This window comes from Chiloscyllium punctatum, chromosome 10 (genome assembly GCF_047496795.1).
Source record: "Chiloscyllium punctatum isolate Juve2018m chromosome 10, sChiPun1.3, whole genome shotgun sequence".
Lineage (NCBI taxonomy): Eukaryota > Metazoa > Chordata > Chondrichthyes > Orectolobiformes > Hemiscylliidae > Chiloscyllium > Chiloscyllium punctatum.
Window position 1 is genome coordinate 94,836,690 of NC_092748.1, and position 27,112 is coordinate 94,863,801.

Below are 27,112 nucleotides of genomic sequence, written 5' to 3' on the forward strand. Positions count from 1 at the left end.
AAATATTTTAGAAACTGAAGAACCTTATTATTAAACACGAACTGGCTGTTTTCTTTTCATTTGTAAGATATTAATAGGTCAATCCCTTTATGATTTTTTTCGTCAGACAATATCAGTTCTAGTCAATGTGAGAATGGACAAGACAGGAGGAAAATATTGGGGTTTGATAGCAATTGCTGGTTACTCCACTGCCATACTAGCTTTTTATTCCTGCTTTGTTTTTATTAACAGAATTTAAACTCCATAGCTGATATAATAGAGTTTGAACTTGTGTCTCGGTTAACAGAATTCTGAAATACAGTGTAGATACTGTCTTTTGAAATAGACTGAGGACGATGTTGGATACATCATGTAAATTGACGTCCTATTGTAAGGTAACTACTGGCCAAAAGTTGGCTTCAGTGAATATAGCATACCTAAAAGGGATTGATTCTTCAAAAAGCATGGTCTTTCCTTTTCCTGAAATATTGTTTCATGTCACCTTTCTGAATTCTTTAAAATTGAACTGTTTGTACTGAGCTTTTACTTTTATTTTTCTGTTTCAAGCTGATTTCTATCATCAGTCTGACATTCCTCACCCTTATAATCTCAAGTTAATGATGAGAATACAGTGATTTCATATCCTTCTTCCAGAGCGTGCTAACTCTTAGAAATGGAAAAGTTGATAGAATAGCTGTATTCTCCACTTTGTTTTCATGGACCAGATAATTTTTTTTCTGATTTTAGTTAGTTTTGGATATTTCTGTGCCTCTTTTATATTAAGCATGAATGCACCATATTATTCTTCTGATTTGTGGAATACACCCCTAATCTCTTTGGCTTTCCCTGAAATTAAAAGACATATAATAATTAATTAAATTGCCTTTAGTCTGTCATCTTCCCCATTCTCTCAACTCTGTTAGTTTTACCTTCTGTTCAGCTTTTTTTTCCCCCTCAATGCTATACATCCTCTTCCTGTGAAGAGCACAACTTTTTATCTTTTCTGGAGCATTTGTGTAACTTGTTCCCAATATTTAGAGGTTCAGAGAACTAAATGTAGCTTTTTATGGCTGATCTGATTGTGATCCAAAATTCATTTACATGCCTATCATTGATATCTTTTTGGCTTCATTGTTTATCAAATATCTTACCAATGCAAAATCAAAGCTGTGTCTATCAGTGCAAAAAAATAGATGAAAGCATTTGCGAGCATCTTCCATGAGAAGTCTGAATGGGCGATCTATGTTTGCCTCCTCTTGAGGTCCCCAACATCAGAGATGCCACTCCTCAATTCATTTGATTAAGCAAAAACTGAAAGCACTGGACAAAGCAAAAGTTATGAGCATTGGTAACATCACAGCAGTAGTATTGAAGACTTGTATTTCCAGTCAGGCTGTTGCAATGTAGTTACAACCCTGGCATTAACTCAGTCATGTGGAACATTGCCCCAAGTAAGTTGCAGCCTCAAAAAACGAGACATAAATCCAGACAATTAGTACTTAATCAGGGTATTCTCAATTATCAAAATGATTGATGGGAAAATCAAAATACTGCCGGTGCTAGAAATTTGAATTAAGTATTAAAACGTGTTGGAGAAATCCTGGAGCAACTTTGGAACAGACTCCAAATGTTAACTTTGTTTTTTTTCTCCAGGATGCAGCCAGACCTGTTGAGTGCTCCAACACTTTCTACTTTTAGTAAAGCAATTGAAGTTGTTAGCAACAATGCGATCAAGAGCAGTTAGTCAGCAGGAACCTGCTAATGGTACTCAGTTTGTGTTCTGTCAGGGGTACGCTGCTCCTGACCTCATTAAACCCTGGTCCTGTTATAGATAACACAGTTGAACCCAAGATGGAGTGAGTGTGATAGTCCATGACTTCAAGGTAGTATTTGACTGAGTTGCATTCAAGAACCTCAGCAAAATTGTAAATGAATGGGAATTGAGGAAGAACTCTCCATTCACTTTAATTATAGCCACCACACTGATTTCCAATAACAACATCATTCCAATTGTCTCAATCATTTCTCCAGAAGTTCTTCAGACAAGGTTCCTTGGTCCAGCCATCATCACCTGCTTCGTGGCTTATCATAAGACATAGGAGCAGAAATTAGGCCATTTGGCCCATTGAGGCTGCTCTGCCATTCAATCATAGATGATAAGTTTCTCAATCTCATTCTCCTGCGTTCTCCCTGTAATCCTTGATCCCCTTGGCAGTCAAGAACTATCTATCTCTGCCTTAAAAATACGTAATGATCAGGCCTTCACAGCCTTCTGTGGCAATGAATTCAATAAATTCACCACACTCTGGCTGAAGAAATTTTTCCTTATCTCCATTCTAAAGGTCCCCTCTCTACTCTTGGACTATGCCCTCCGGTCCTAGTCTCTCCTGCCAATGGTAACATCTTTCCAGCATACAGGCCATTCAGTATTCTGTAAATTTCAATTAGATCACCCCTCATCCTTCTGACATCCAATGAGTATAGGCCCAGAGACCTTGAGTGTTCCTTATATGTTAAGCTTTTCATTCCTGGGAATATTCTTGTGAATCTCCTCCTGTACACCCTTCCTGAGATATGGGCCCCAAAATTGCTCACAATACTCCAAATATGGTCTGACCAAGTTTTACAAAGCCTCAGAAGTACATCCCTGCGTTTATATTCCAGTCCTCTTAAATTAAATGCTAACATTGTATTTTATTCCTAACCATCGACTCAACCTGCAAGTTTACCTTAAGAGAATCCTGGGCAAGAACTCCCAAGTTCCATTGTACTTCAGATTTCTGATTTTTTTATCCCCCATTAAGAAAATAGTCCATGCCTCCATTCTTCTTACCAAATTGTAAGACCTTGCACTTTCCCACATTGTATTCCATCTGCCAATTCTTGCCCACTCTGCTAACCTGTCTGACCCATCCAAAGGTTAGAACTGGGATATTCATTGATGATGAATGTTTGAGTAACATTCCAGACTCAAGAAAAAGCAGTCCATATCAATGTGTAGTGTGATATGAACAATGTTTGGTTGTGGGCTGATAAGCAGCAAACAAAATCAGACTGCAGGTACTGCAGTGATCATCTCCAAGAGAGAATTTAATCATTTTCCAGACTCGGCAGCATTTCTGTTGTTTCATCATCCAATATCAACAACCTTTGGATTATCGTTGATGAGGAACTGAACTGGATCAGCCACATAAGTGAAAAGCTACAGGAGTAGATCAGAGGCTGCAAGTAATTCTCACCACCTGATTCTCCAGAGCCTGTGCACCAGGCACGAGTCAGGATTGCGGTGGTATCCATTCCACGCAAGAAGAGGAGTGCAGCTCCCAACAGCACTTGAAGCTCAATACCGTCCAAGATTATCAGCAAGTACATGGGAATAGCACTACCTTCAAGTTCCTTTCCATGCCACTTACCATCCTGACCCAGAACTATCTTGCTGTTCCTTCACTGTAACTGGATCCAAATCCTGTAACTTTCTTTCAAATATTACTGTGGATACACCATATCTACACAAGATGAACTGCAATGGTTCCCTACAGCTCCCTACAACCTTTTTGGATCATTAGGGATTGGCAATAGGTATTGCCCTTCTTAGCAGCATTAAGAGAATATGGAGTCCATAGCAATTCCAGTCCAATTTTGCAATAGATGTACATTCTAGCTTGCAGCAGTCATCCTGTAACAAGATAAGATTGTGATACTGCATATTTGTGAAGTGCTAAGAGTTCAATAATTATATTTACAATTACAGGGTTTCAGATTTGGCAACTGTTGCTTTGCTATCCTAAAGAAATTGCTTTGGAAGATCCTATGAATTTTTAAAAAACTTTTGCTTCATTTTTCTATCACCTTCATTGGTATCACCAGCCTTTAAAATCATAGGGAGGAAAAGACCTTGTGCTTTGACAAGGTGATTAGTGTTTAGTTTTTAACTGAACAAATTCTACTAATTTACAACTATGCCTGTTAGAATGGTTTGTTTACTTTTTATTTGTTGTAAATAAGTTTTCTTTTTGTTTGGCTTGCATGGACTCTTGCTCCCATGTGTTTGCTCTGCTCCTCGGGAATATTTTCTTTGATGTGCAGTCTCTAGTCATGTATGTAGGCCAACATAACAGCTAATTTGTGTGCAATAAAATCTGAGCAATTTTCTTGAGGAAGGTGCATTGGCCAGTCTCTGGCAACGAGCAGTGCTTTGCAGTTTTTTTTTAATCTACCTGAATGGCTACACACAAGATTTAACATATACATACACACCATCCTGTATTGTAATTGTATCCCCTTGTGTTGCATTGAAATATCAATTCAGATTATGTCCTCATATTCAGAACTAAGGCTTGAACGAACAACTTCCTGCAACAAGTGCTTCCACTGTGCTTGAAAGGGAATATGCTATGGATACTACATTTTGTTTAAGTAGATCAGTAAGTAACATAGAAACATGGAAAATAAGAGCAGGATTAGGCCACTATTCCCTTTTGAGCCTGCTCAGCCATTCATTATGATAACACCTGATCATCCAACTCAGTTCTGCTATCCATATCCTTGGATCACTTCAACCTATATTACTCCATCCATTACCACCTTGAATTTGTACATTGCTTTTGGCCTTGGGTGAATTCTGTAGTCGTCATCCCATCCGCTAAACACTGAGTGAAGACATTTCTGCTATCTCAGCCCAGGTGGTCTACCCAATATTCTTAATCTCTGACCCCTTGTTCTCGACTTAACCATCATCACGAAAATGCTTCCTGATCTGCCCTGTCTCATGCGATAAAACTTTATAGGGTTCTAAAAGTTTTTTTCTCACTCTCCATCTCCCTCTCCCTGTCTAATTCTCTCACCACCACATCCCCCCCCCCCCCCCAACGGAATTCCAGCAAATATCTTCCTAACCAATTGAACATTTGCTCATACAGCAGTCCTGCCACCTCAGGAATCTGTCTGGTAAAGCTTGGTTGCACTTCATAGCTGGAACATCTTTCCTCAGCTAAGGAGACAAAAAGTGCACATACTAATCCAGCTATGGTTTCACCAAGGCCCTGCATAATTGCAGTGAGATATCTTTACCACTGTACTCAAATTCTATTGCCAAAATGACCAAAATACGGTTAGCTACCTTGATAGCGCGCGTATGCAGCAGGCATACCTTTAATGACTGGTATATAAGAATGCACGCTCTCAATTTATAACCATTAAGATAATCCGTCTTCCTGTTTTTGCTGCCAAAGTGGGTAATCTCACATTTACCCAGATTAAACTGCATCTCCCATGCATTTGCCACTGACTCAATTTGCAAATTTGGAATTTTTACTTTTTAATTACAGTAATATAATCATAGACATGTACAGCGCGGTAACAGACCCTTCAGTCCAACTCGTCTATGCCAACCAAATATCCTAAACTAATCTAGTTCCAGATGCCTTTTAAATTGTAAATGTACCAGCCTCCATCACTTCCTCTGACAGCTCATTTCCATACATGCATCCGAATCATTAATATGTATTGGGAATAGCTGGGGCCGTAACACTGATTCTTGAGGTACAGCCCTTGTCACTGCCTACTATCCAGGAAAATACCTATTTATCACTACTCTTTGTTTCTTGTCTCCCAACCAATTTTCCATCCATCTCAATGCACTGCCCACAAATCCCTTGCACTGTAATTTTTCATGCTAATCTCTCAGGTGGAATGTTGTTGAAAGCCTGCTGAATATCCAAATAAACCCCATCCACTGGCTCCTGCTCACCAATTCCATAAGTTGCATCCTCAAATGATTTGTCAAGCGTGATTTCCATTTCATAAATCCCTGCTAACTGTGCCTGATCATCCTCGTGTTTTCCAGATGCTCAGCTTTTACAATGGACTCTAGCATTTTCCAAATTGCCGACATCAGGCTGACTGGTTTTTAATGCCTTGTTTTCTCTCTGCCTTCCTTTAACAATCAAGAGGTAACATTAGCTACATTACAATCTCTAGGCAATGGTATGGAATCTATAGAATCCTGGACACTGACCACTAGCTCATCCACTATTTCCAGGACCACTTCCTTCAGTACTCTGGTATGTAGATTATCAGACCCTGGAGATTTATCTGCCTTTAATGCATAAATTTCCCTGACACTGTTTCCCTTTTCATACTGATTTTCTTCAGTTCCTCCATATCATTCCACCCTGTATTTGCTGACATTTCTCATATGCCTTTTTACAAATACAGCCATTTATACGTGATGACCTTTTTCATGAGAACCTCTGTCTCAACTGCACAGTTTTATAAGATGTTCTGAGGTTTGGAAATAAAACGTTGAGATTGCTTTGATCAATCAGTGAAATTGTCATAGAGTCAGAGATGTACAGCATGGAAACAGACCCTTCGGTTCAACCCGTCCATGTCGACCAGATATCCCAACCCAATCTAGTCCCACTTACCAGCACCCGGCCCATATCCCTCCAAACCCTTCCTATTCATATACCCATCCAAATGCCTGTTTAAATGTTGCAATTGTACCAGCCTCCTCTACTTCCTCTGACAGCTCATTCCATACACGTACCAGCCTCTGTGTGAAAAAGTTGCCCCTTAGGTCTCTTTTATATCTTTCCCCTCTCAACCTAAACCTATGCCCTCTAGCTCTGCACTCCCCCACCCCAGGGAAAATAATTTTTATATTTATTCTATCCATGTCCCTCATGATTTTGTAAACCTCTATGAGGTCACCCCTCAGCCTCTGACGCTCCAAGGAAAACAGCCCCAGCCTGTTCAGCCTCTCCCTATAGCTCAAATTCACCAACCCTGGCAACATCCTTGTAAATCTTTTCTGAACCCTTTCAAGTTTCACATCTTTCCAATCGGATGGAGACCAGAATTGTATGCAATATTCCACCAGTGGCCTAACCAATGTCCTGTACGGTGGCACAGTGGTTAGCACTGCTGCCTCTCGGCGCCAGAGACCCGGGTTCAATTCCTGCCGCAGGCAACTGTCTGTATGGAGTTTGCACATTCTCCCCGTGTCTGTGTGGGTTTCCTCCGGGTGCTCCGGTTTCCTCCCACAGTCCAAAAATGTGCAGGTTAGGTGAATTGGCCATGCTACATTGCCTGTAGTGTTAAGTGAAGGGGTAACTGTAGGGGAATGGGTCTGGGTGGGTTGCTTTTCGGAGGGTCAGTGTGGACTTGTTGGGCCGAAGGGCCTGTTTCCACACTGTAAGTAATCTAATCGAAGTAATCTAATCTAGTCTAAACATGACCTCCCAACTCATTACTCTGATCAATAAAGGAAAGCATACCAAATGCTGCCTTCACTATCCTATCTACCTGTGACTCCACTTTCAAGGAGCTTTGAACCTGCACTCCAAGGTCTCTTTGTTCAGCAACACTCCCTAGGACCTTACCATTAAGTGTATAAGTCCTGCTAAGATTTACTTTGCCTTAGCTGATGATATAATGTCTTATCGAAATATAAAGGATTAAGTAAGAAACACAGCTCTGAATGACTTGAAGTTCTTGCAATTAAAACAATCAAAACATGCCAAGCCAAGTCTATACTGGCTTCTGGTGCTATTGTATATGGAGTAATGGGGCTTAGAATATGAAAATGGAATTTAAAGATTAAACACTGATTCAAGTTATTTATACATATGTATTTGTTAAATGAAGAAATCTCTCTCCTTTTCATGTTTACTTAAAACATAAGCAAACCTGCTCAGGATGGCTCAGATGATTTTCACATGGCTAAAGTTTGTATTTTAGATAATATATTCAGACAGTGCAGTGTTCCTCAGAATTCATGACCAGGTATCAGTGCACTGTGCAGTATATGCAAATATCTTACAGCACACCTCTATAATCATTTTCTTGATGATAAACTAATTATTAATTTTGCATAAAGTATTGATAGTCGGTTAACTAAACTAAATTCTTGTCTATTTACAGGGCGTTATATAAAGGCTGGTATAAAAGCTATGGAAGCAGTGAGAAGCAACGTCAGGAGGCTGCTTTGCCAAATGTGAGAACCATCTGTATTTCGACGTGCTGGGAAATAAACGTTAAAGAGAAGGATGTGTTCTACTGTGGCTTCAGTTGTAGAGAGATTACCCTGACCCTAAAAAGTCAAGACTAGTCTGCGGGAATCAGTAAAGTTGAATTAAACTGCTGTATGTCAGAACATATATTATCCTCTTAAAGCTCAGAACCTAATAAAGGCATTTGTAAATCATGTGCATTCTGATTAGAAGGCAGCCGGCTCTCTCCATGTAGCTTTACTCTCCAGTTGAAAACGCTCTGATTCATCCCACAACACTAAATGAATGTGGATTATTATGAAGCAGTGACTTTATATAAAATGGTGGCTTTTGAAGAGATGATTCCTCATTGACCTGGAACATCTCCCTGAATACTTTGTACAGTGGACAAACACTGTACCATATGGTCATGTTTCAGAGGCCATGATGACATGAAATCCAGAGATATCATCTGACTATTGATATCTTTGAGGTGTCACAAGCAGAAACATAAAAATGAATGGAGGAAATGAGAATGATGGTGAAAAGGATGGCGGGGGGCCAGCAGTCCAAGTTCCGATAGGATGGCAGCGGCAAGTTGACCAGAATGGAGTGCTGTACATGAGGTATGTGTTCCATTTCTTTTAAGGTTGTCAATGTGGCGAATGGGAAGAAGGTTTGAGTAAAGAGAAAGCAAATTTAAGAAATGCCTCTGGAGCCAAATACAGGGTACATAGAAATTGTGATCAAAAAACTGTTTCCTATTAATATTTTTGTGCTGGTAATTATTTTTACTTGACCTTTTTTATGGTGTTTTGCATAGTTGGAAATGCCCTCCAGCTCCATGACGTAATTACTCGCCTTGCAGTTTACTCACTGTAATCTGTTTACTCAGCAAAGTTATGGGTTATTTAATTTAAACTTTTCCAATAGGACTGACTATTTCAAGTGTTGACTTCTTTTAAAGTGAACATTTTGAAAGTTCAGTGGCAGATGAGTGCTGTAATTTAATAGTTACACCATTTTAAGGACTTACTTGCTTTCATCAGTAGTTTTTTGTGTCATGGAGCAAGTTAGTAAGCACTAATGACTATTACAATGACCTTGTACTTGAATTAGAAAGAGAAAAGCAGTAACCTTCTAGATTGTTCTTGAATAACTGTTAAAATTGTGGATGTGGATGCTAGTTAGACTGGGGATTTGCTCTTATTTTGCATTAGCATATGGCCTTTGCATCTGTACCGATTCATAAGCAGTAAGATAGTGGTTAAATTACACAATTTGCAACTTTCTGAACTGTACCACAGCTCTTGCCAGGAATAGTTTTAAAGAGTGATAAATGTTAAAGTAAGAGTAAGTAAATTTCAATATTTTCCTGATGCTTAACTCAAAGGTATATGGTATTGACCTTTTTTTAAATATTAGATAAGAATGGTATCTCAAAACGCTTCTACGTCTTTCAAATCATGACCAGAAACTTCTGAAGCCTGTCCTCTGGCCTTCACTGCTCTGTGTAAATGTTCAGTTTCCATGTTGTGGTGTAATTTGAGGAAACGGAATTATGGTGAAAAATATTCCAAATGGTTTTTGTTGAATAGCTTTATTTTCTCTGTCATTAAGTTGACTAGCTTTTGTTTCTCATTTCATGTTTTCCTCACATTATCTGTATGAAAATCCTGCAACATGTTTACTTATAAACTCTGTGTTATCAATCCAATCTTTTCCAGTTTATTACAGAGATGGGATGGGGCTTCTTGAAGATTTTAATTTGAGTTTTTAACTCACTGATGGTAGCTGATTACATGCACTGACTTGGCCTCCTTCAACAGAATTTTATAATGTATATTACTACTTTTATGTAATACCTTTTCATACAGAAAACTCCCCATAGTGATCTGCGAGGACAGGATGAAATGTATGGTTTGGAGGTCGGTAGGCATGCCAAGCTGGAGAACATGGCAAAGTAAAAGCTGGGTCGGTAGTGGAAGGATTTGTGAACTATAATTAAGATTTTAAATTTGACCATTGATGGGCATGAAGTCTGCCCCACAATACCAGGGACCCGGGTTTGATTCCAACCTTAGGCGACTGTGGAGTTTGCACATTCTCCTTGCGTCTGCGTTTGTTTCCACCAGGTCCTGCCCCCAGTCCAAAGATATAATTTGGCGATGCTAAATTGCCCATTGTGTCCTCAGATGTGCACGCTAGGTGGATTAGCCATGGGAAACGCAGGGCGACAGGACAGGGTAGATGGTAAAAGTCCTCACAGGGTTGGTGTGCACTTGATAGACTGAATTGTGTAGCAAGTAACTTGATTGACTTGATTTATTTGTTGTCACATACATTTGGATACAAAATACAGTGTATATGATTCCCACTCTATGGTGTCATCTTAAAACACAAAAATAAACCAGAGCATAGAAAATCGGGAAGAAAAATAAAGACATCAAGTCCATCTTGACAGTCCCCCTTGTTAAGTGCTGAACTGTGGGCTTGGAGCAGCCAGCCATGACTCCCTTCTCCGGCATCATCTCACCTCCACTGACTCTCACGACCATCTACAAGGAAAAAGTCAGGTGTGTTGGGATACCCTCTAAGTGCCTGGCTGGGTACAGCTCCTCCAGTACTCAAGAAGCTTAAAACTATCCAGGAAAAAACATTCTGCATTATTGGTACCTGATCTGCTGCCTCCACCACTCACAGCAGCATGTATGCCATCCACCGTATGGACTCTTAACAGCTAACCTCTGACATCACTTTCCAAAGGAATGACCACTACCACCTAGGAGGACAAGACAGCAGACGTATGGAACCACTGACATGCAGGTTCCCCTCCAAGCCATGCATCTTCAGAATGGAATTATATCACCATTCTTTTATTATTGGAGGATCAAAATTTTGGGAATTTAAGCAGTATCATGAGTGTACTATTGCATGAGCTGCAGTGTTTCATGAAAGCATTCACCATCGTTTCAATGACATCTAAGATTGGGTAATAAATGCTGGGTATAGCCAGCAACGATCACTCTTGGGGAAGAATAAAAAGCAGAGAATTTCTTCTCAATATTTATTAACTTAATGCCCCTAAAACTTTACTCTTAAGACATAATCAAACTTGAAAGAAAGATTAAGAAAACCTACTCTCCCTGTTCCTATGGAAACAAAAACTGAAACTGAGATCAGAAACCAAAGCTGCTGTGTAGAGTAAAATTGGTTGAGGCTATTTAAAGAAACAGAGCCATTCATGTTCAGTAATAGAACTTGATGCTAAAAATGCAAGCTATAGATTACAAAGGCTAGCTCCAACAGCTGAGATTAAGCAAAGACAGAGTTTCTGCTTTTGGGTTTGATGGCTTGTGCAGTTGAGATCGTGAATAGATTTTGCAGGTATCTTCCGTTTTTGAAGACCTTGCCCATGAAACTAGGCTTAGTTGTGCACTGCTGTTGTCTCAGGATTGAACCAATTTCTAGAAGAGGAGTGGCTTTTCAAGTGAAGCAGAGTTTTGAAGGATTTTGTTACTGAGTTTGCCTTAGATATTTTCTCAATATCATCAATGCTCTAACCAATAAAGGAAAGCATACCAAATGTCGTCTTCACTATCCTATCTACCTGCGACTCCACTTTCAATGAACCTGCACTCCAAGGTCTTTGTTCAGCACCTTACCATTAAGTGTATAAGTCCTGCTAAGATTTGCTTTCCCAAAATGCAGCACCTCACATTTATCTAAATTAAACTCCCATCTGCCACTTCTCAGGCCATTGGCCCATCTGATCAAGATCCCGTTATAATCTGAAGTAACCACCTCCTTTGGACACTACACCTCCAATTTTGGTGTAATCTGCAAGCTTACCAACTAAACCTCATATGCTCACATCCAAATCATTTATATAAATGATGAAAAATAGTGGACCCAGCACCGATTCTTGTGACACACCACTGGTCTCAGGCCTCCAATCTGAAAACAACCCTCCATCACCAGTCTCTGTCTTCTACTTTCAAGCCAATTCTGTATCTGAATGGCAAGTTCTCTCTGTATTCCATGAGATATAACCTTGCTAACCAGTCTCCCAAAGGTTACCTCAGATTACAACGGGATCTCGATCAGATGAGCCAATGGGCTGAGAAGTGGCAGATGGAGTTTAATTCAGGTAAATACGAGGTGCAGCATTTTGGGAAAGCAAATCTTAGCAGGACTTATACACTTAACAGTAAGGTCCGAGGGAGTGTTGTTGAACAAAGAAATCAGGGGTGCAGGTTCATAGCTCCTTGAAAGTGAAGTTGCAGGTAGATAGGATAGTGAAGAAGGCGTTTGGTATGCTTTCCTTTACTGGTCAGAGTATTGAGTGCAGGAGTTGGGAAGTCATGTTGCGACTGTACAAGACGTTGGCTAGGCCACTATTGAAATATTGCATGCAATTCTCCTTCCTATGGGAAAGATGTTGTGAATCTTGCAAGGGTTCAGAAAAGATTTTACAAGGATGTTGCCAGGGTTGGAGCACTTGAGCTGTGGGAGATTTTGAATAGGCTGTAGCTGTTTTCCCTGCAGCATTGGAGGCTGAGAGGTGACCTTGTAGAGGTTTATAAAATCGTGAGGGGCATGGATAGGATAAATAGACAAAGTCTTTTCCCTGGGATGGGGCAGTCCAGAACTAGAGGGCATAAATTTAGGGTGAGAGGGGAAAGCTATAAAAGAGACCTAAGGGGCAACTTTCTCACACAGAGGTTGTTAAGTGTATGGAATGAGCTGCCAGAGGAAGTGGTGGAGGCCAGTACAATTGCAACATTTAAAAGGCATTTGGATGGGTATATGAATAGGAAGGTTTGGAGGGGTATGGGCTAGGTACTCGCAAATTCAACTAGATTGAGTTGGGATTTCTGGTTGGCATGAGCAAGTTGGGCCGAAGGGTCTTTTTCCATGCTGTACATCTATATGACTCTGTAACATGTTACAAAATATTGTTGCACACCTCTGGAGCAGGTGAGACTTGAACCCATACTCAGCGACAGCGGTACTGCCTTTGTACCGCAAGTGCCTACTAGAGTTTGCTTATTTGCTGAATACACTGCTCAACCAATTTAGGAGCATCCGCTTTACTCATTAAATGGCAAATACAAGTAATTTATAGCTTATAATGGACTGCAACTTGCTTGTTAGTTCATACTTAACTAGTATTAACGAGTATTAACTTGGCAGACAGATGATTAAGTATTAAAAGTTAGTTTTGTTTGATTTCGAGTCAGTCTCATTTTACATTAAAATTTCTTTTAAATCATGGAAGTTTATTTCATTTTTTTGTGAATAATTTTGATTCAGATTTCTTCTACTGTTAACAAAAGTTACTGGTTTTGCCTGAGATAGTGAAACAGAAGCCTCAAAATTCATTAACCGATGTTCAGCTCCGATCACATTGACCCTTTCCTGATCAATTCCTGTTCTGTAAAAGACCAGAACAGCACCACTTCCCACCTTTTACCTGTTTCCTCACTCAACACATCCTGATTACTCTCCCAATTTTTCTTTTATCATTTGATTAAGACTGAGAGTAATTGTAATTTAATGCTCAGGCAAAGTTCAATGCTAAATGCAAACTTGAAAAGATTCTGTAAAGACGTTAGTACTTAAAATTCTCTCTCTCACCAAATTTCCCGAGTTAAGCAAGTACTCTGCCTTGGAGTACTGAGTTAGCCTTCCATTTACAAAGCTCTTAATGACTGGGTTAGATACACGATTTTTAAAAAAAGAACAAATTCACTGTTCTAGAAATAATTCTTCAGAATACTTGGTGAGTTTGCAAATTATTGCTAAAATTGCCAAATGTTGTTCTTAAATGTGTTAGGTTGCAGTTATTTCCAAATTGTAAGTTTGTTTCTTACTTGATGCATTTCTACGCTGAAGCATGGAATCCTTAGGTGATGGATGATTTTACTTCTGTATATATGTATGGATGTTCACGGTGAAACTTGGAAATAAAGAACTTATCTTGATCTAGGATTGTTAGCTTGATTACAATCAATGCAGCCCCTTGTTGTTGGAGCCATGGATGGAAGTCCCATCAGGAGTGAAGTTGACTTCGCAATCATCTTTGCAATGGAACTATTTGGCAAAACTCTTTCTAGGCTCATATATGAAAAATAACTTGAACATCATTATAAAATCTTGCCAGAGCCCAATTCTAATACATACTTGGGAGCGGCAGAATTAATGCATCCAATTTGGAACCTATGTTTTATAGTTTTAGAAATCTAGAGAGAACCATTCTTGGTTCTGTTTCACTGCTTATATGAAGTTTTTAGAACATGCTATAAGTTTGACAAGTCTGGCTATTTCCATACGTAATGCAACGAATATGTTGCTGTCCCTGTTATCAGCGATAGCTGCAACTGAACTAGCTGGCGTCTAATGAACCCTGATGCAATGAAGAATGTTGCTATAAAAGCGTAGCAGGAGAGGATCCCAGCCTGAAGTTTAAAACCAGTTGGAAACTCAGCATCAGAATATTGTGGTTTCAAGTTTAACCCGAGCACGAAGTCCAAGCTAATAGATCGGTCTCATCATGAGAGTGCTCCTCTGTCAGAGTTGCTGTTTTTCAAAAACTCTTTCCGCTGGTTGTAAAGGATTCCCTGGAACTACTCTATCAACTCTTAACAAATGCCAGAATCTTCTGTTCAAATTTCATCCCTCAACCAGCACCTTGAAAAAGCATACTATGTATTATAACAACGTTGATTGTGAGATTAAGCTGTCCACAAATTGACATTTCAATGGAGACTACAGTTCAAGAATACCTAATTGGTTCTAAAGCATTCAGATATCCTGAAATCATAAAAGATGGGATAAAAATCCATGTCTGTCTGTTTCTCTTTTACTGTTTCAAAGAATTCTTAGCAATAATTTGGATTGCTGACCATGTGTCAAATGAGATGTTTGGTTCCAGTTCGCAATGACAGTGTTGTTTATGGTAGCAACAGGCAAACCATCATCTAAAATTCTTGTGTATCAAATAGAAATGGTTAATGGAAGAATTCTTTCAGAGTAGCATGGTATCAACTTTAAAAATATTGAACCAAAGCAGCAAAATAAACAATGAATTAAGATTAGTTCATAAATATAATATGAGAGAAAGTGAGGACTGCAGATGCTGGAGAGTCGGAGTCGAAACATCTGCCGCTGGAAAAGCACAACAGGTCAGGCAGCATCCGAGGAGCAGGAGTGTCTGTTTCGTGCGTAACCTCTTTATCAGGAATATAGGACAAGGAAGGGGGCTGAGAGATAAGAAGGTGGAGGTGGACTGTGGGGAAGGTAGCTGGGGAGGCAATGGGTGGATGCAGGTGAGGGTTGGTATGATCGGTCGATGGGGAGGGTGGACAGGATAGGTGAGAAGAAAGATGGACAGGGCAAGAGGGCGGTGCCAAGTTTGACAGTTTGATCTGGGATGAAGTGGGGTTGTTTGGAGGGGAGTGGAGGCTTGGAAATCGATGTCGATGCTGTGTGGTTGAGAAGTCCCATGGCAGAAGTCATTGGGTGACTTGGATTTGGCAATGGAGGAGGCCAAGGCCTTGCGTGTCCTTGGTGGAGTGGAAAGGGAAGTTCAAGTGTTCAGCCACAAGGCAATGGGGTTGTTTGGTGTGTCTGTTTCAGATATGTTCCCTGAAATACTCCGCTAGTTGTCGTTCCGTCTCCTCAGTGTACAAGCAAATACGTTGAGAGCAACGGACACAGTAGATGAAGGTGGGTGGATATGTAGGAATATCTTTCCCAAATGTGAAAAGATCATTTGGAGCCTTGGAGGGAATTGAGGGGAGAGATGTGGGCGCAGGTTTTACACTTCTTGCAGCGGCAAGGAAAGATGCCAAATGTAGAGGGTAGATTAGTGGGGCGTGGACCTAACGAGGGAGTCACTGGGGAATAGTCTCTGTGCAGCTAGGGATCAGGAAGGAAATCTCTCGGGTGGTGGGGTCTGATTGTAGGTGGTGGAAACAGTGGAAGATAATGCACTGTATCTGGATATTAGTGGGGTGGAAGCTGTGGAACAATGGGGGTGTGGGGTTGAATTGTAGTTAAAGTTTATATTTATGTTAAGTCTTATTTATAGAACTACAGAATGATTACAAATCACAAGGAGGCCTTTCAACTAGCATTTTGCAAAAGTTATCCAACTTGTGTGACTCCCCCTGCTGTTTCTTCATAGCCCGATGTATGTTTTTCAAGTACTTTGTTCATTCTTGTTTGGATGTCACAATTGTATTTCCCTTTGCCACTATTTGACTGTTTGCATTCCAGTTCAGACTACGAGCTGGGTAAAATGTTTTGCTACATGTAATTTTGGTGCTTTAGCCCATCATTTTAACTCTGTCCTCTGGCTTTGGGCCCACCTGCCAATGGGAAAAGTTTGTCTATTCTATTCTATTGACGCCCTTGATTTTGAACAAGGTTTTGCCATCTTCTACACTTTGTAAACATGTACCCACAGGTCTCACCTGTTTTTGCATCTTGGTTCCACCAGCTTGCCGATACTATCTTAGAACGAGAGTGTGGGGCTGGAAAAGCTCACAGGTCAGGCAACATCCAAGGAGCAGGAGAATCGCTGTTTCGGGCCTTCATCGGAGAGTACCACACTCTTGACTCTGATCTCCAGCATCTGCAGTCCTCACTTTCTTGTAGTTGATATTATCTTGGAGCTTGTCACTGACTTAGTGTTCACTACACATGACAAAGGAGGTTAATTTGCTGATGGAGATTAGATTTTAACACATTATAGAACATGTTTTAATCAAAATGGTGAAGTGCTACTGTTTAATAAATTCACAGTTTCCTTTAGAGGATTTCAAGGTTATCGAGAGGCAGGTTTGGGGCAGCATATTAGTTAACTCTGCTGCCTCACAATGCCTCAGTTCAGTTCCAGCCTTGGGTCTCACTGCGTCTGCATGGTTTTCTGCTGGGTGCTCCAGTTTCCTCCGCCAGTCAAAAGGTGTGCAGGTTAGGTGGATTGGCTATGCTAAATTGCCAGGTAATGTCCAGGGATGAGCAGGCTGGGATTAGTCATGATTAATGTGTTGCAGAATTATACAGGGTAGGGTGGCATACTTTTCATAGGGCTGGTGCAGATTTAATGGGCCAAATGGCCTCTATCTGCACTGTAGGAATTCTATTATAATTACAACGAGCAGTTTTTCAGAACCATAGATCAATAGCTTTAGATATTTGTCGATAAAAAGTGTTTATAAAGTTTGCACATATTAATGCATGCAGAATACATTTCAGCAGAATTCCTCAAATTGTAGAACCAACCAGTTTCAGACCTAAGCGATGTCTTATGATCCAAGATTGGTTCATAACCTCCTCGTAAAGGATATCTTGGGAAGAGTGGCCATGACTTGAGCATTGAGGCAATAGAATTTTGTGTACAGCTTGTCTAACAAACTTGGGTTGGAACTATTGCCTTAAACTAAAAAAGCAACTTTTTTACTGAGGAGAGTGTTGATTGGGATGCGAGCAAGCTGATTGATCAGAGGTTTTGCCCTGGAGAATGTACCAGATATTGAGGATAGGCAGCTGACATTAGAAGTGGTGATGGTGCAGTGGTATTACCACTAGACTGTTAATTCAGAGATGCAGATAATAATCTGGGGGCCTGAATTCAAAACCCATCTGGTTCATTAATGCCTGTCAGGGAAGGAAACCCAGCATGTACTAACTCAATGGAAAAAGGTCTGTAACTTGAGTACTTTAAAGACACTTTTTATTCTCATTCTGGACTAATTAAACTCTGTATTCCCATGCTAGTCCTTTTTCAAACAATTTCAATTTTGCAACACCACTTCAACTATCTGTACCTTTGTCCCCGGTACTGAAGGTGGCGCTGGGAGGCGACATTACAAACTTTTCATTGCACTCATTCGCTGCCATCTGAGCAATTTGGGATGGGAATAAATACTTCCTTTGCCAGCAATATCACGTCCTATGAATGGAAAAATAAACTACCTAGTTTTGTTTAAAATTTCAGCAAGGCATGTTAACTCTGGTCAAGCCATTGTCCTGAAAAATGAGTCAAAGCATAAGACATAGCAGAGGCCAACTATTCGGGCCCATTAAGTCTGCACCATCATTCAATGTAATCATGCTTAATCTGGCAATCTTCAATTCCCTTTTTTGTATAACTGTTGATTCCCTTAGTAATTAAAAATCTACCTCAGCCTTGAATATACTTAAGGACCGAGCCTTGCAGCCAGAATGGTTGATACCAATTTTGTTGCTTTTAAGCATGTGCAGTGTGTGTACACATTCTTTACCTGTAAAGAATAGGAATTGTGCTTCAATACACATGGAATCTACTCCTATTGTTACTACATGACTGCAGCTGAGGAACCGGAGTCCATGCTTGAGAGTCAGGAGTTAGTGTTCATTTTTTTTTGCTTTAATGTTCTTTCAATCTAATATCATCTATGATTAACAGTAACTAGAACACATTGTGCAAGTAAACTAGATTTAAGCTAGCTCTGAATAAGAATCAATTCAGCTCGAAATGTTGGTTTGCTCTCTCCTCATGGATGCTGCCTGACCTGCTGTGATTTCCAGCATTTTTTGTTTTCAGTAAGTTTATTTCTTCCTTGCAATTTAAAAGGGGTGTAAACACTCTGCTGTGAAATCTGAGTATTTAGTTAGGTAATTGGTTAAATCTGGTTTCGCCAGCCCTGGTTTACTTCAGTATAAAGAGTTTTTTTCCTAGTGCAGCCAAGGCAAACAAATGCAGCTAAGAAAATTGAGTGAATTAATGAAGTGGGAGGGGGAAATGTTTCTTCATTTGCTTTCACTTTTTCATTCTTCTTGCCCTGATGGAATTGGTTCTAGCTGTTCTATGATAAAATTTGTTGAGTTCTGATAAGCAGTCAAGGTTTATTCTATTCATAATGTTTAATGGAATTTCCAACGTGGTAGTGAAATTAATGAAATATAGAGAAAACAATGAACAATATTGTTAAGTAAGCGATTAATCAAAACTCATTCAGATGGTAGGACAGAAACTGTCTCAAAACTGCAGCACGTGGGATCTCTTGGTTAGCAGCGTAATCCAGGGCAACCATGCCTGCAATAAATGTTTGAGGCTGGAGCAACTTTGCCTTCGTTTTTAACCCCTTCCCTGGTGACTTTTTTTTGGAGAAAACATTTCATTTTCAGACTTTTTTTATTGCTTTTTTTTAAAATAGTATTTTTGATGCTGATTATGGAAATAACGTTTTTGTTTTTATCTATTTCCAATATTTTACTTGAAATTTTATTTTGAATATACCATTTTCGGCAAAAAAAATTGGTCTTTCAAGTAGTTCATCTTTCGACCACTTCATTTCTTGATCTGGCATTTTCACAATACCCCCAAGCATTTTCAAGGCGAAAAACACACAAATTTCTGTCTTTGTTACAGAGCGCCACATACAATCTCTTTCTCCAGTTTATTCAGCAAAGCAATTAGTTTCATCCACAACTTGATCAATAATTCTGTTGTCACATAAAAGACTCAAAAAATCTAAAGGAGTCATGTCAGCTGTGTCTTGATCAATTGATATTCCAGGATTTCCAGTGAATGGGAAGCGTGGTGGTGGAGGAAGCATGCATTCTTCCAACACCACATGTGGACACCAAATTCGTCCATCCTCCTCCTCACTTGAGAGAGAATAGCCATTATCAGATGAGCTTGCACTCTCATCTGATGTATCCAAGCTTCTAATAGAAGGTTCATACTCATTGTCATCTTCTGAGCTTGACATCTGGGCGTAATTTGTTTTAAAAAAAACAGAAAAAAACGAATGACAGTGTGTGCCCAAAAGTGGTGCGTCGATGCTTCTTGCAATGCCTGAGGCGGAAGAGACAGAGCTACCAAACGTATGAGTCACCGAGTATACCCGTTTCTAGCTGAGAAGAGCCCAGAAATGTCGCGAATTGGCGTATAAACTTGTCTGTGGTTGTTTTTGAAATTACATGTTTTGGACGAGTTTACTCGTCGCACTCTGAAAAAGACAAATTGGGTGAAGACAAGTTAACTCATCTTTGCCGGGTAAGGGGTTAAGCTTGATACTGAGCACAAGCATCGTGACATATCACAAAGGGGTCAAGTCAGCTGGCTGTTTCATACCAGGTGGGTAGTCACACCATTTAGAATGTGTTTTCTGACTTAGTCAGGGATTGGGAAGTGTGACTGCAAGCAAGACAGGTAAGCAGAGCCAGACAATAGGAGTATCTTTGAAACTGTCCAAGGAGTCAAACGTCTGTGGCATTATTTGGATGAAATTGGGAGCTAGAGGGTGGATGAGCAAACTAATGAATGCACTGTAGTTAAGGAAGCCATTCAAGTGGATGGATAAAAAGCAAAAGTAATTGAAGTCGTGGATAGTACATTGAGGGATTTTACATCGCTCTCTGCAATGAAAAATGAGAGTCAAGATGCTGTGTTGCCTACTGGTACAAAGTTTCAAAACATCTTCTCAGGGTTGGAGAGGAACTTGCAATGAAAAAGGGAAGATCCACTCATTTGTCCATATTGGTACCAGCAACGTGCCGAACCTCAAAAGTTACCCTATGGATTGTTACCTAAACTGCAGGCAAATTGCCATAAGGGTACATACAATTGGAGTAATAAATTGTGATAAAGGTTGGCATAGGAGAAGTGGATTCTGGTTCGACAGAAGTCGAGAAAGTGGAGACTATTCTATTGGGTCAGTCTACACCTTGATTGTGCCAGTACCAGTGTTCTGGTAAACAATACGAGAGAGGTAGAGAGGGCTTTAAATGAAATAGTAGAGGCAAGCGATCAAATATGGAAGATAGATATCTAAGAGTGAGAGCAAGAGTGAGAAAAGAAAAGTGAAATGGACAATGGAGGTCACAGTGGTTGGAAGAGACAAAGAGAAAAAAATACATCAATAATCCAGACTAGATGTTACAAAGATAATAAAAGGACAAAACTAAATGTTCTATAACTAAATACATACGTAATTCTTTACAAAGCAAATTAAATGAAGCACAGGCAAATAAATTTAGGCAAGTCTAGTTCTAGAGTGAATTATACAATGAATGGAAGAGCCTTGGGAAAGGTTGATGGGTAGAGAGATCTGGGAGTGCAGGTCCATTGTACCCTGAAGGTTGCTGTACAGGTGGATACATTAGTCAAGAAGGCATTTAGTATGCTTGCCTTCATTGGACAGGGTATTGAATATAAGAGCTGGCATGTCATGTTAAAATTGTACAAGATATTTGTTTGGCCACATTTCGGATATTGTGTACGGTTTGGTCACCACATTACCAAAAGGATGTGGACACTTTGGAGCGGGTGCAGAGAAGGTTTACATGGATCTTGCCTGGTATGGAAGGTGCTAGCTATGAAGAGACGTTGAGTAGGTTAGGTTTATTTTCACTAGAAAAAAGGAGATTGAGGGGGGACCTGATTGAGGTTTACAAAATCATGATGGGTACAGACAGGGTGGATAGAAACAAGCTTTTTCCCATGGTGAAGGATTCAATAATGAGAGGTCATGCTTTCAAGGTGAGAGGTGGAAAGTTTAAGGGGGATAGATGCGGCAAGTACTTCACACAGAGGGTGGTGGGCGTTTGGAACACATTGCCGGTAGAGGCAGGCACAGTAGATTCATTTAAGATATGTCTGGACAGATGCAGGAGTAGGTGGGGAACAGAGGTTTACAAATGCTTAGGAATTGATTGACAGGTTTAGACAGTACATTTGGATCAGCTCAGGCTTGGAGGGTCGAAGGGCCTGTTCCTGGGCTGTAAATTTTCTTTGCTCTTTGTTCTAAATATGATCTGATAATTACTTCAGAGACATGGCTGCACATTGGCAAGAATTGGGTCCTGAATTTTGAGGTGTCTATGACATTCGAGAAAAATGGGAACCCTGAAGCACTGCTCAGCAAGGATGCCATTTGTGCAGTAATTAGTGATGAGCATCATTCAGAAGATTAAGGTGGAGAATTGGTTTGAGATTAGACGAGAAATAATAGGGGATAGAAGAAATTAATGTGTCAACTACAAGCCCCCTAACAGTAACTACAATGTAGCACAAAGCAAAAATATTGGGTGCTGGTGGTAATGGCACAGCTATAATCATATGTGAATTTAATCCATACAGAAACCAGAAAAATCAGATTGACAGCAGTAGTCTGGGTAAAGAGCTCACAGAATGAGCTGCTTTGTGTCGCATATTCTGCAAGTGACCACTCAGGTCATATTAGGCTTGTTTTTGCATAGTATGACAGGATGAATTAATGACCTTGGAATAAAGGCACCCAAGATGATGACAACTGCAGTATATTGAATTTTGCACTCAGTTTTTAAAAGGCAAGAGTTTCGGCTGTAACTAGTGTTCCTAATTTAGGAAAAGGGCAACTATGTAGGCATGAAAGTAAAGCTAGCTGGAGTGAACTGGCATATATTAAGCTATAGGATTGATTGTTGCAACATTTAAGGATTGCAGAATATTCAGAATAATAATTTTCCTGCTAAAAAGATAAGTTCTAAAGAATAATCTATCAGCTGTGGTTAACTGAGAAAACAGGAAAAAACATATAACTGTACAAGAATGAGTGGCAGATGAGACTGGTCAGAATGTAAGGAATTGAGAAGGGTGAAAAGAATGGTCAGGAAAAACAAATTAGAGTATGAGGAAGTTAGTTAGAATGTAATAGAGTCTCTAAAGGTATTGGGAAAAGGAGAAAAATGAGTGAACGTTGGTCCTCTGGAGAGTGCGAATGGAGAGCCAATACAAAATGATGGATAATACAAGGCAATGATAGATAAAATATCCAAATATTTTGGTTCAGATTTCACTATAGAAAATACAAAAGCATACTCATAATAGTTCAAAATCAGTAGGTGGAACGGCGATAGAACCTACAGTAAAATTAGTGACAATTCTTCAGATTCAGATCTTCAACCTAAGATCTTAAGAAGTGGCAAATGAGGTTGTAGATGCATGAGTGTTAACTTTACAAAATTCACTAGGCCTGGAAAAGTTCCATCAGACTGGAAAGTAGCAAATATAACCCCTTTATTTAAAAAAGAGAGTCCATAAGTAGGAAACTATATGCCAATTAGCTCATTATCAGTCATTGAGAAGGTGTTGGAATTGATCACTAAAGAGATTATCTTTGGGCATTTTGTGAAACTTGATGGAATCAAGAATGAGCGCAGTTTTGTGAAAGAAAAATCATGTTTAACCAATTTGTTTACTAGTTTGAAGACATAAAGTGATGTGGATGAAGGGGAGCCTGATAATGTATTGTATTTGGATTTCCAGAAGACATTTGATGAGCTGCCATATCAGTGTGGATAGAACATTTGCTGACACAAAAAAAGAGTATGCATCAACAGGGGTTTTTTATCTCATCGGCAGGATATGCCAAATGGAGTCCCACAGGAGCCTGTGCTGTGGCTTCAACTTGATTGAAATTTACATGAATGATTTAGATGAGGGTAAAAAAGAAAGTCATGGTAGCTGAATTTAAAATGACACCAAAATATGGAGGAGCATATGTTGTGAAGGAGTCATGAGCTCGCAGTTAGGTTGAGTGAGTCGTCAAAATCCAGCAAATGGTGTGTAAAATGACAAAATATGAATTTGGCAGTAAAAGTGAAAAAGAGATGTATGCTTTTAATGGAGATGTCTGTGTAAAGGTGTCCTGGCGCTTGAGTCACACAAAAATTGTATACAGGTACAGTGCAAAATCAAGACAACCCATGGAATGCTGTGCTTTGGTTATGCAGGGTATTCGTGAGATCACATCTCAACTACTATGTGCAGTTTTAATCATCTTTAAGTAAAGATGCAAATACATTGGAGGCATTTCAGCAGTGGTTTATGAAATTAAATGTGTAATGAGTGGGTTGTCTTAAAGATAGTTTGAACAGGGTGGATTTGTTTCCATTGGCATGAAGAGTGAGTATATATCTTTCAGAATTCTAAATTCATTTGCTGGAAGTTAGTTCCATAGGTTTTCTGTTCCAGCTTCCAGAAACTCTTCTGTTCACTTAAACCCCTGCTATCCCTTACTACAAGAGGAATTGAACATAAAGGTAAGCGTGTTATACTTCAATTATACAGGGGCATTTTTTTTACCTTAAGAAAGATTGGGCTTGATTTGGAAGACTGGACTCTCCAGAGTTTAGAAGAATCAACAATGATTTGATTGAAATTTCTTTGAAGACATGACTCGTCTTGGCAAGGTAGATGTTAAAATGATGTTTACTTTTGTAAAAGGACCGAGAGCTAGAGGACAATGTTATGAAAACAGGAGGCACCCTTTTAGAATAGACAAAGAATCAACTACTTTCGGAAGGTTGTATGAGTTTGGAACGCTCTGCCTCAAGTGACAGTTGAGGCAGTGTTATTAAATATTTTGAAAGCAGAAATATATTTTTGTAAGGAAAAGAAATCAAAGTTTACTGGGGTTGATGGAAATGTGCAACTCAGAATGCAAACTTATCAGCAACTATTTCTTCAAATAGCTGAGCAAGCTTGAAGAAGTGAAATATTTTCTATTGCTCCAAATATATATTTTTGTATGGCCTAAGTTCTCAATTGTTCTAAAGTTGCAGTTCGGCCACTTTTGGAATATTGTGTGCAATTCTGGTCTCCGTCCTATAGGAAGAATGTTGTGAAACTTGAAAGGGTTCAGAAAAGATTTACAAGCATGTTGCCGGGTTGGAGGGTTTGAGTGAGAGGGAGAGGCTGAATAGCATGGGGTTCTTTTCCCTGGAGTGTCGGAGGCAGAGGGGTGACCTTGTAGAGGCTTACACAATCATGAGGGGCATGGATAGGATAAATGGACAAAGTCTTTTCCCTGGGGTGGGGGGAGTCAGAATCAGAGGGCATGCATTTAGGGTGAGAGCGAAAAGATTTAAAAGGGATCTAAGGAGCAGCCTTTGCATGAAAAGGGTGGTACGTGTATGGAATGAGCTGCCAGAGGAAATGCTGGAGGCTGGTACAATTACAACATTTAAAAAGCATCTGCATAAGTATCTGAATAGGAACGGTTTAGAGGGATATGGGCCAAATGCTGGCAAATGGGACTGCATTAATTTAAGATACCTGGTCAGCAGGGACGAGTTGGATCAAAGGGTCTGTTTCCATGCTAAACATCTCTGACTCTTAAGTCAGCTCAGGATATGACTCCAACACCTAGAGAAATGTTCAGCCTCTGTGTTATGAATGTTCATGCCTCTGCACATCAAGGTTCAATCCCACACCCAGATTTCCTTATGGGATAGCTGGCCAGCATGTATTGCCGTGGTTGCCCTTGAGAAGGTGGTGATGAGCTGCCTTCTTGAAGTCTATGAGTTGTAGGTAGATCACAGTGACTTTCGGGGGGGGGGGAATTCTCGTGACAGTGAAAGATCAGTGATATATTTCCAAATCAAGACGGCAAATGGCTTGGAAAAGAACTTGCAGGAGGTGGTGCACCTCTGTATCTGCTGTCCTTGTCCTGCTAATGGTAGTTGGGTTGGATAGTGTTTGCTGAGGGTCTGGCAAATTTCTGCAGTGCATTTTGTACGTAGTACATTTTGCTGCTACTGAACGTCGTTGATGGAAGGAGTAGTTGCTTTTGGATATGGTGCCAATCAAGCAGACTGTTTTGTCCTGTACCATAGTTGGTGATCACCCCCTTTTCCAACCCCTGACAGTGCTAATCCCTTCTTTCATCTGGCGCCTCAGTTCACTTTGTTTGGCCTCATTCCAGTGGATGTCAGAAAAGTTGGCATTTTTGTGCCTGGTAGATGTGTTTGAGCATTCTTATTGTTGAACATTATTGAACCTTCTCAAAATCTTATGTTTCATGTTTTTGTATTATTTTAAACCTGTATGTCTTTCACTTTTTCAAAATCCTTGAATTCCCTCCCTAATGGTATTCTGGGTCAACCCACAACAGGTGGACTGCAGCGGTCAAGGCAGCTCACCACCACATTCTCAAGGGCAACTAGGGACGGGCAATAAATGATGTCAAATGAGTTTTTAAAAATGCTAGAGAGCTCTAGTTGTTCTTTTGTTATGCCATGCAACTGTATCAGCAGTCTGAATTGAAACATAGGAAAACTTTGAATCCTTACCTTGAATCTACCAATTGTGATTGGTTGTGTGGTGGCATGTTCTGTAAGTGTGTTCTTGCAGGAAATGAACTTCCAAAGCATAAGATTAGAAACAGAACTCAACATTGTTTTCGCAATGAAATATGTGTAAAAACAGGAAACAGAAACATGGAATTTCAAGAAAATAAAAATTATGCACACTGAGAACTTGCATGATGTCAGGTTGTTTTTGTTCATGAGAGAGAATTTTATAACTCTTAGTTCTGGGTTATAAAATCTATTTTGGAAATTTTTAAGTTTGTTCCTAACTGCATACTTTTTTTTAAGAGACTAACGTACTGCTTATGTAATTCTTGACTGAAGACTGCCCGAAATCACAGGAGACTGGAGTGTTAATTTTAGCAAGGGTTTGAGTGAGAAAAGTTTAAATAAACCATCAATATGACCTCTGAACTATTAACGTCAGAAAAAGGTTGAGCAAGCTGCAGTGCAAGAGTATATTTTTTTCTTGAAAGGCTAAAACATTGACTCTTTCTCCTCACAGATGTTGGATGATCTTCTGAGTTTTACCAGAATTTTAATTCTTATTATTTTAAAATTGATCACTGCTAACCCGATCTCGTTAGCAACCTGAGAATGTATCTTAATGCTCTCTCATTTCTTGCAAGATTATGAATTGTTGTGCAGTGGATGCCTTAAGATGTGTTTTTAAAAGGATGCTGACATTGGTGGAATTCTTGAACCTGTATGCAGGACTGATTTCGGATGCAAGATACTGAGGTAGACTCCATTGAAGTTATTGGATCAGTACTGATTTTATATACTCAACTAACATTTTATACTATCAAAATGTCCAAGCAACTGCAGTTGAAAATGAAACAAATGGGTTAGAAAGTAACAATCATGATGAAATGTGATTCCTTTTGACTCTAAATTGAGTTATTCTGTTTGCCTGAAGGTTTTTTTAAAAAACAAATTCTCCTCTTGCACCAAATTCTTCCACTGTTATAAAGGACTTCAGTAAACTTTAAAATGTCTTTGTTCAAAAT

At 39.7% G+C, this 27,112-nt stretch overlaps 1 protein-coding gene across 7 annotated transcripts in view; it reads left to right on the forward strand.

Annotated features, from left to right (window-relative positions):
• mbd5 (methyl-CpG binding domain protein 5) overlaps positions 1-27,112 on the forward strand; it is a 233,658-nt gene that overhangs the window by 120,510 nt on the left and 86,036 nt on the right. For all 7 annotated transcript variants that reach the window (XR_011961715.1, XM_072579754.1, XM_072579753.1 and 4 more), the window contains one exon: positions 7,906-8,599. Coding sequence is in view for 6 of the 7 variants with exons in the window: in XM_072579754.1 (XP_072435855.1) it covers positions 8,490-8,599 (110 nt within the window). In the remaining variant the exon portion in view is untranslated. The remainder of the gene's footprint in view (positions 1-7,905; positions 8,600-27,112) is intronic.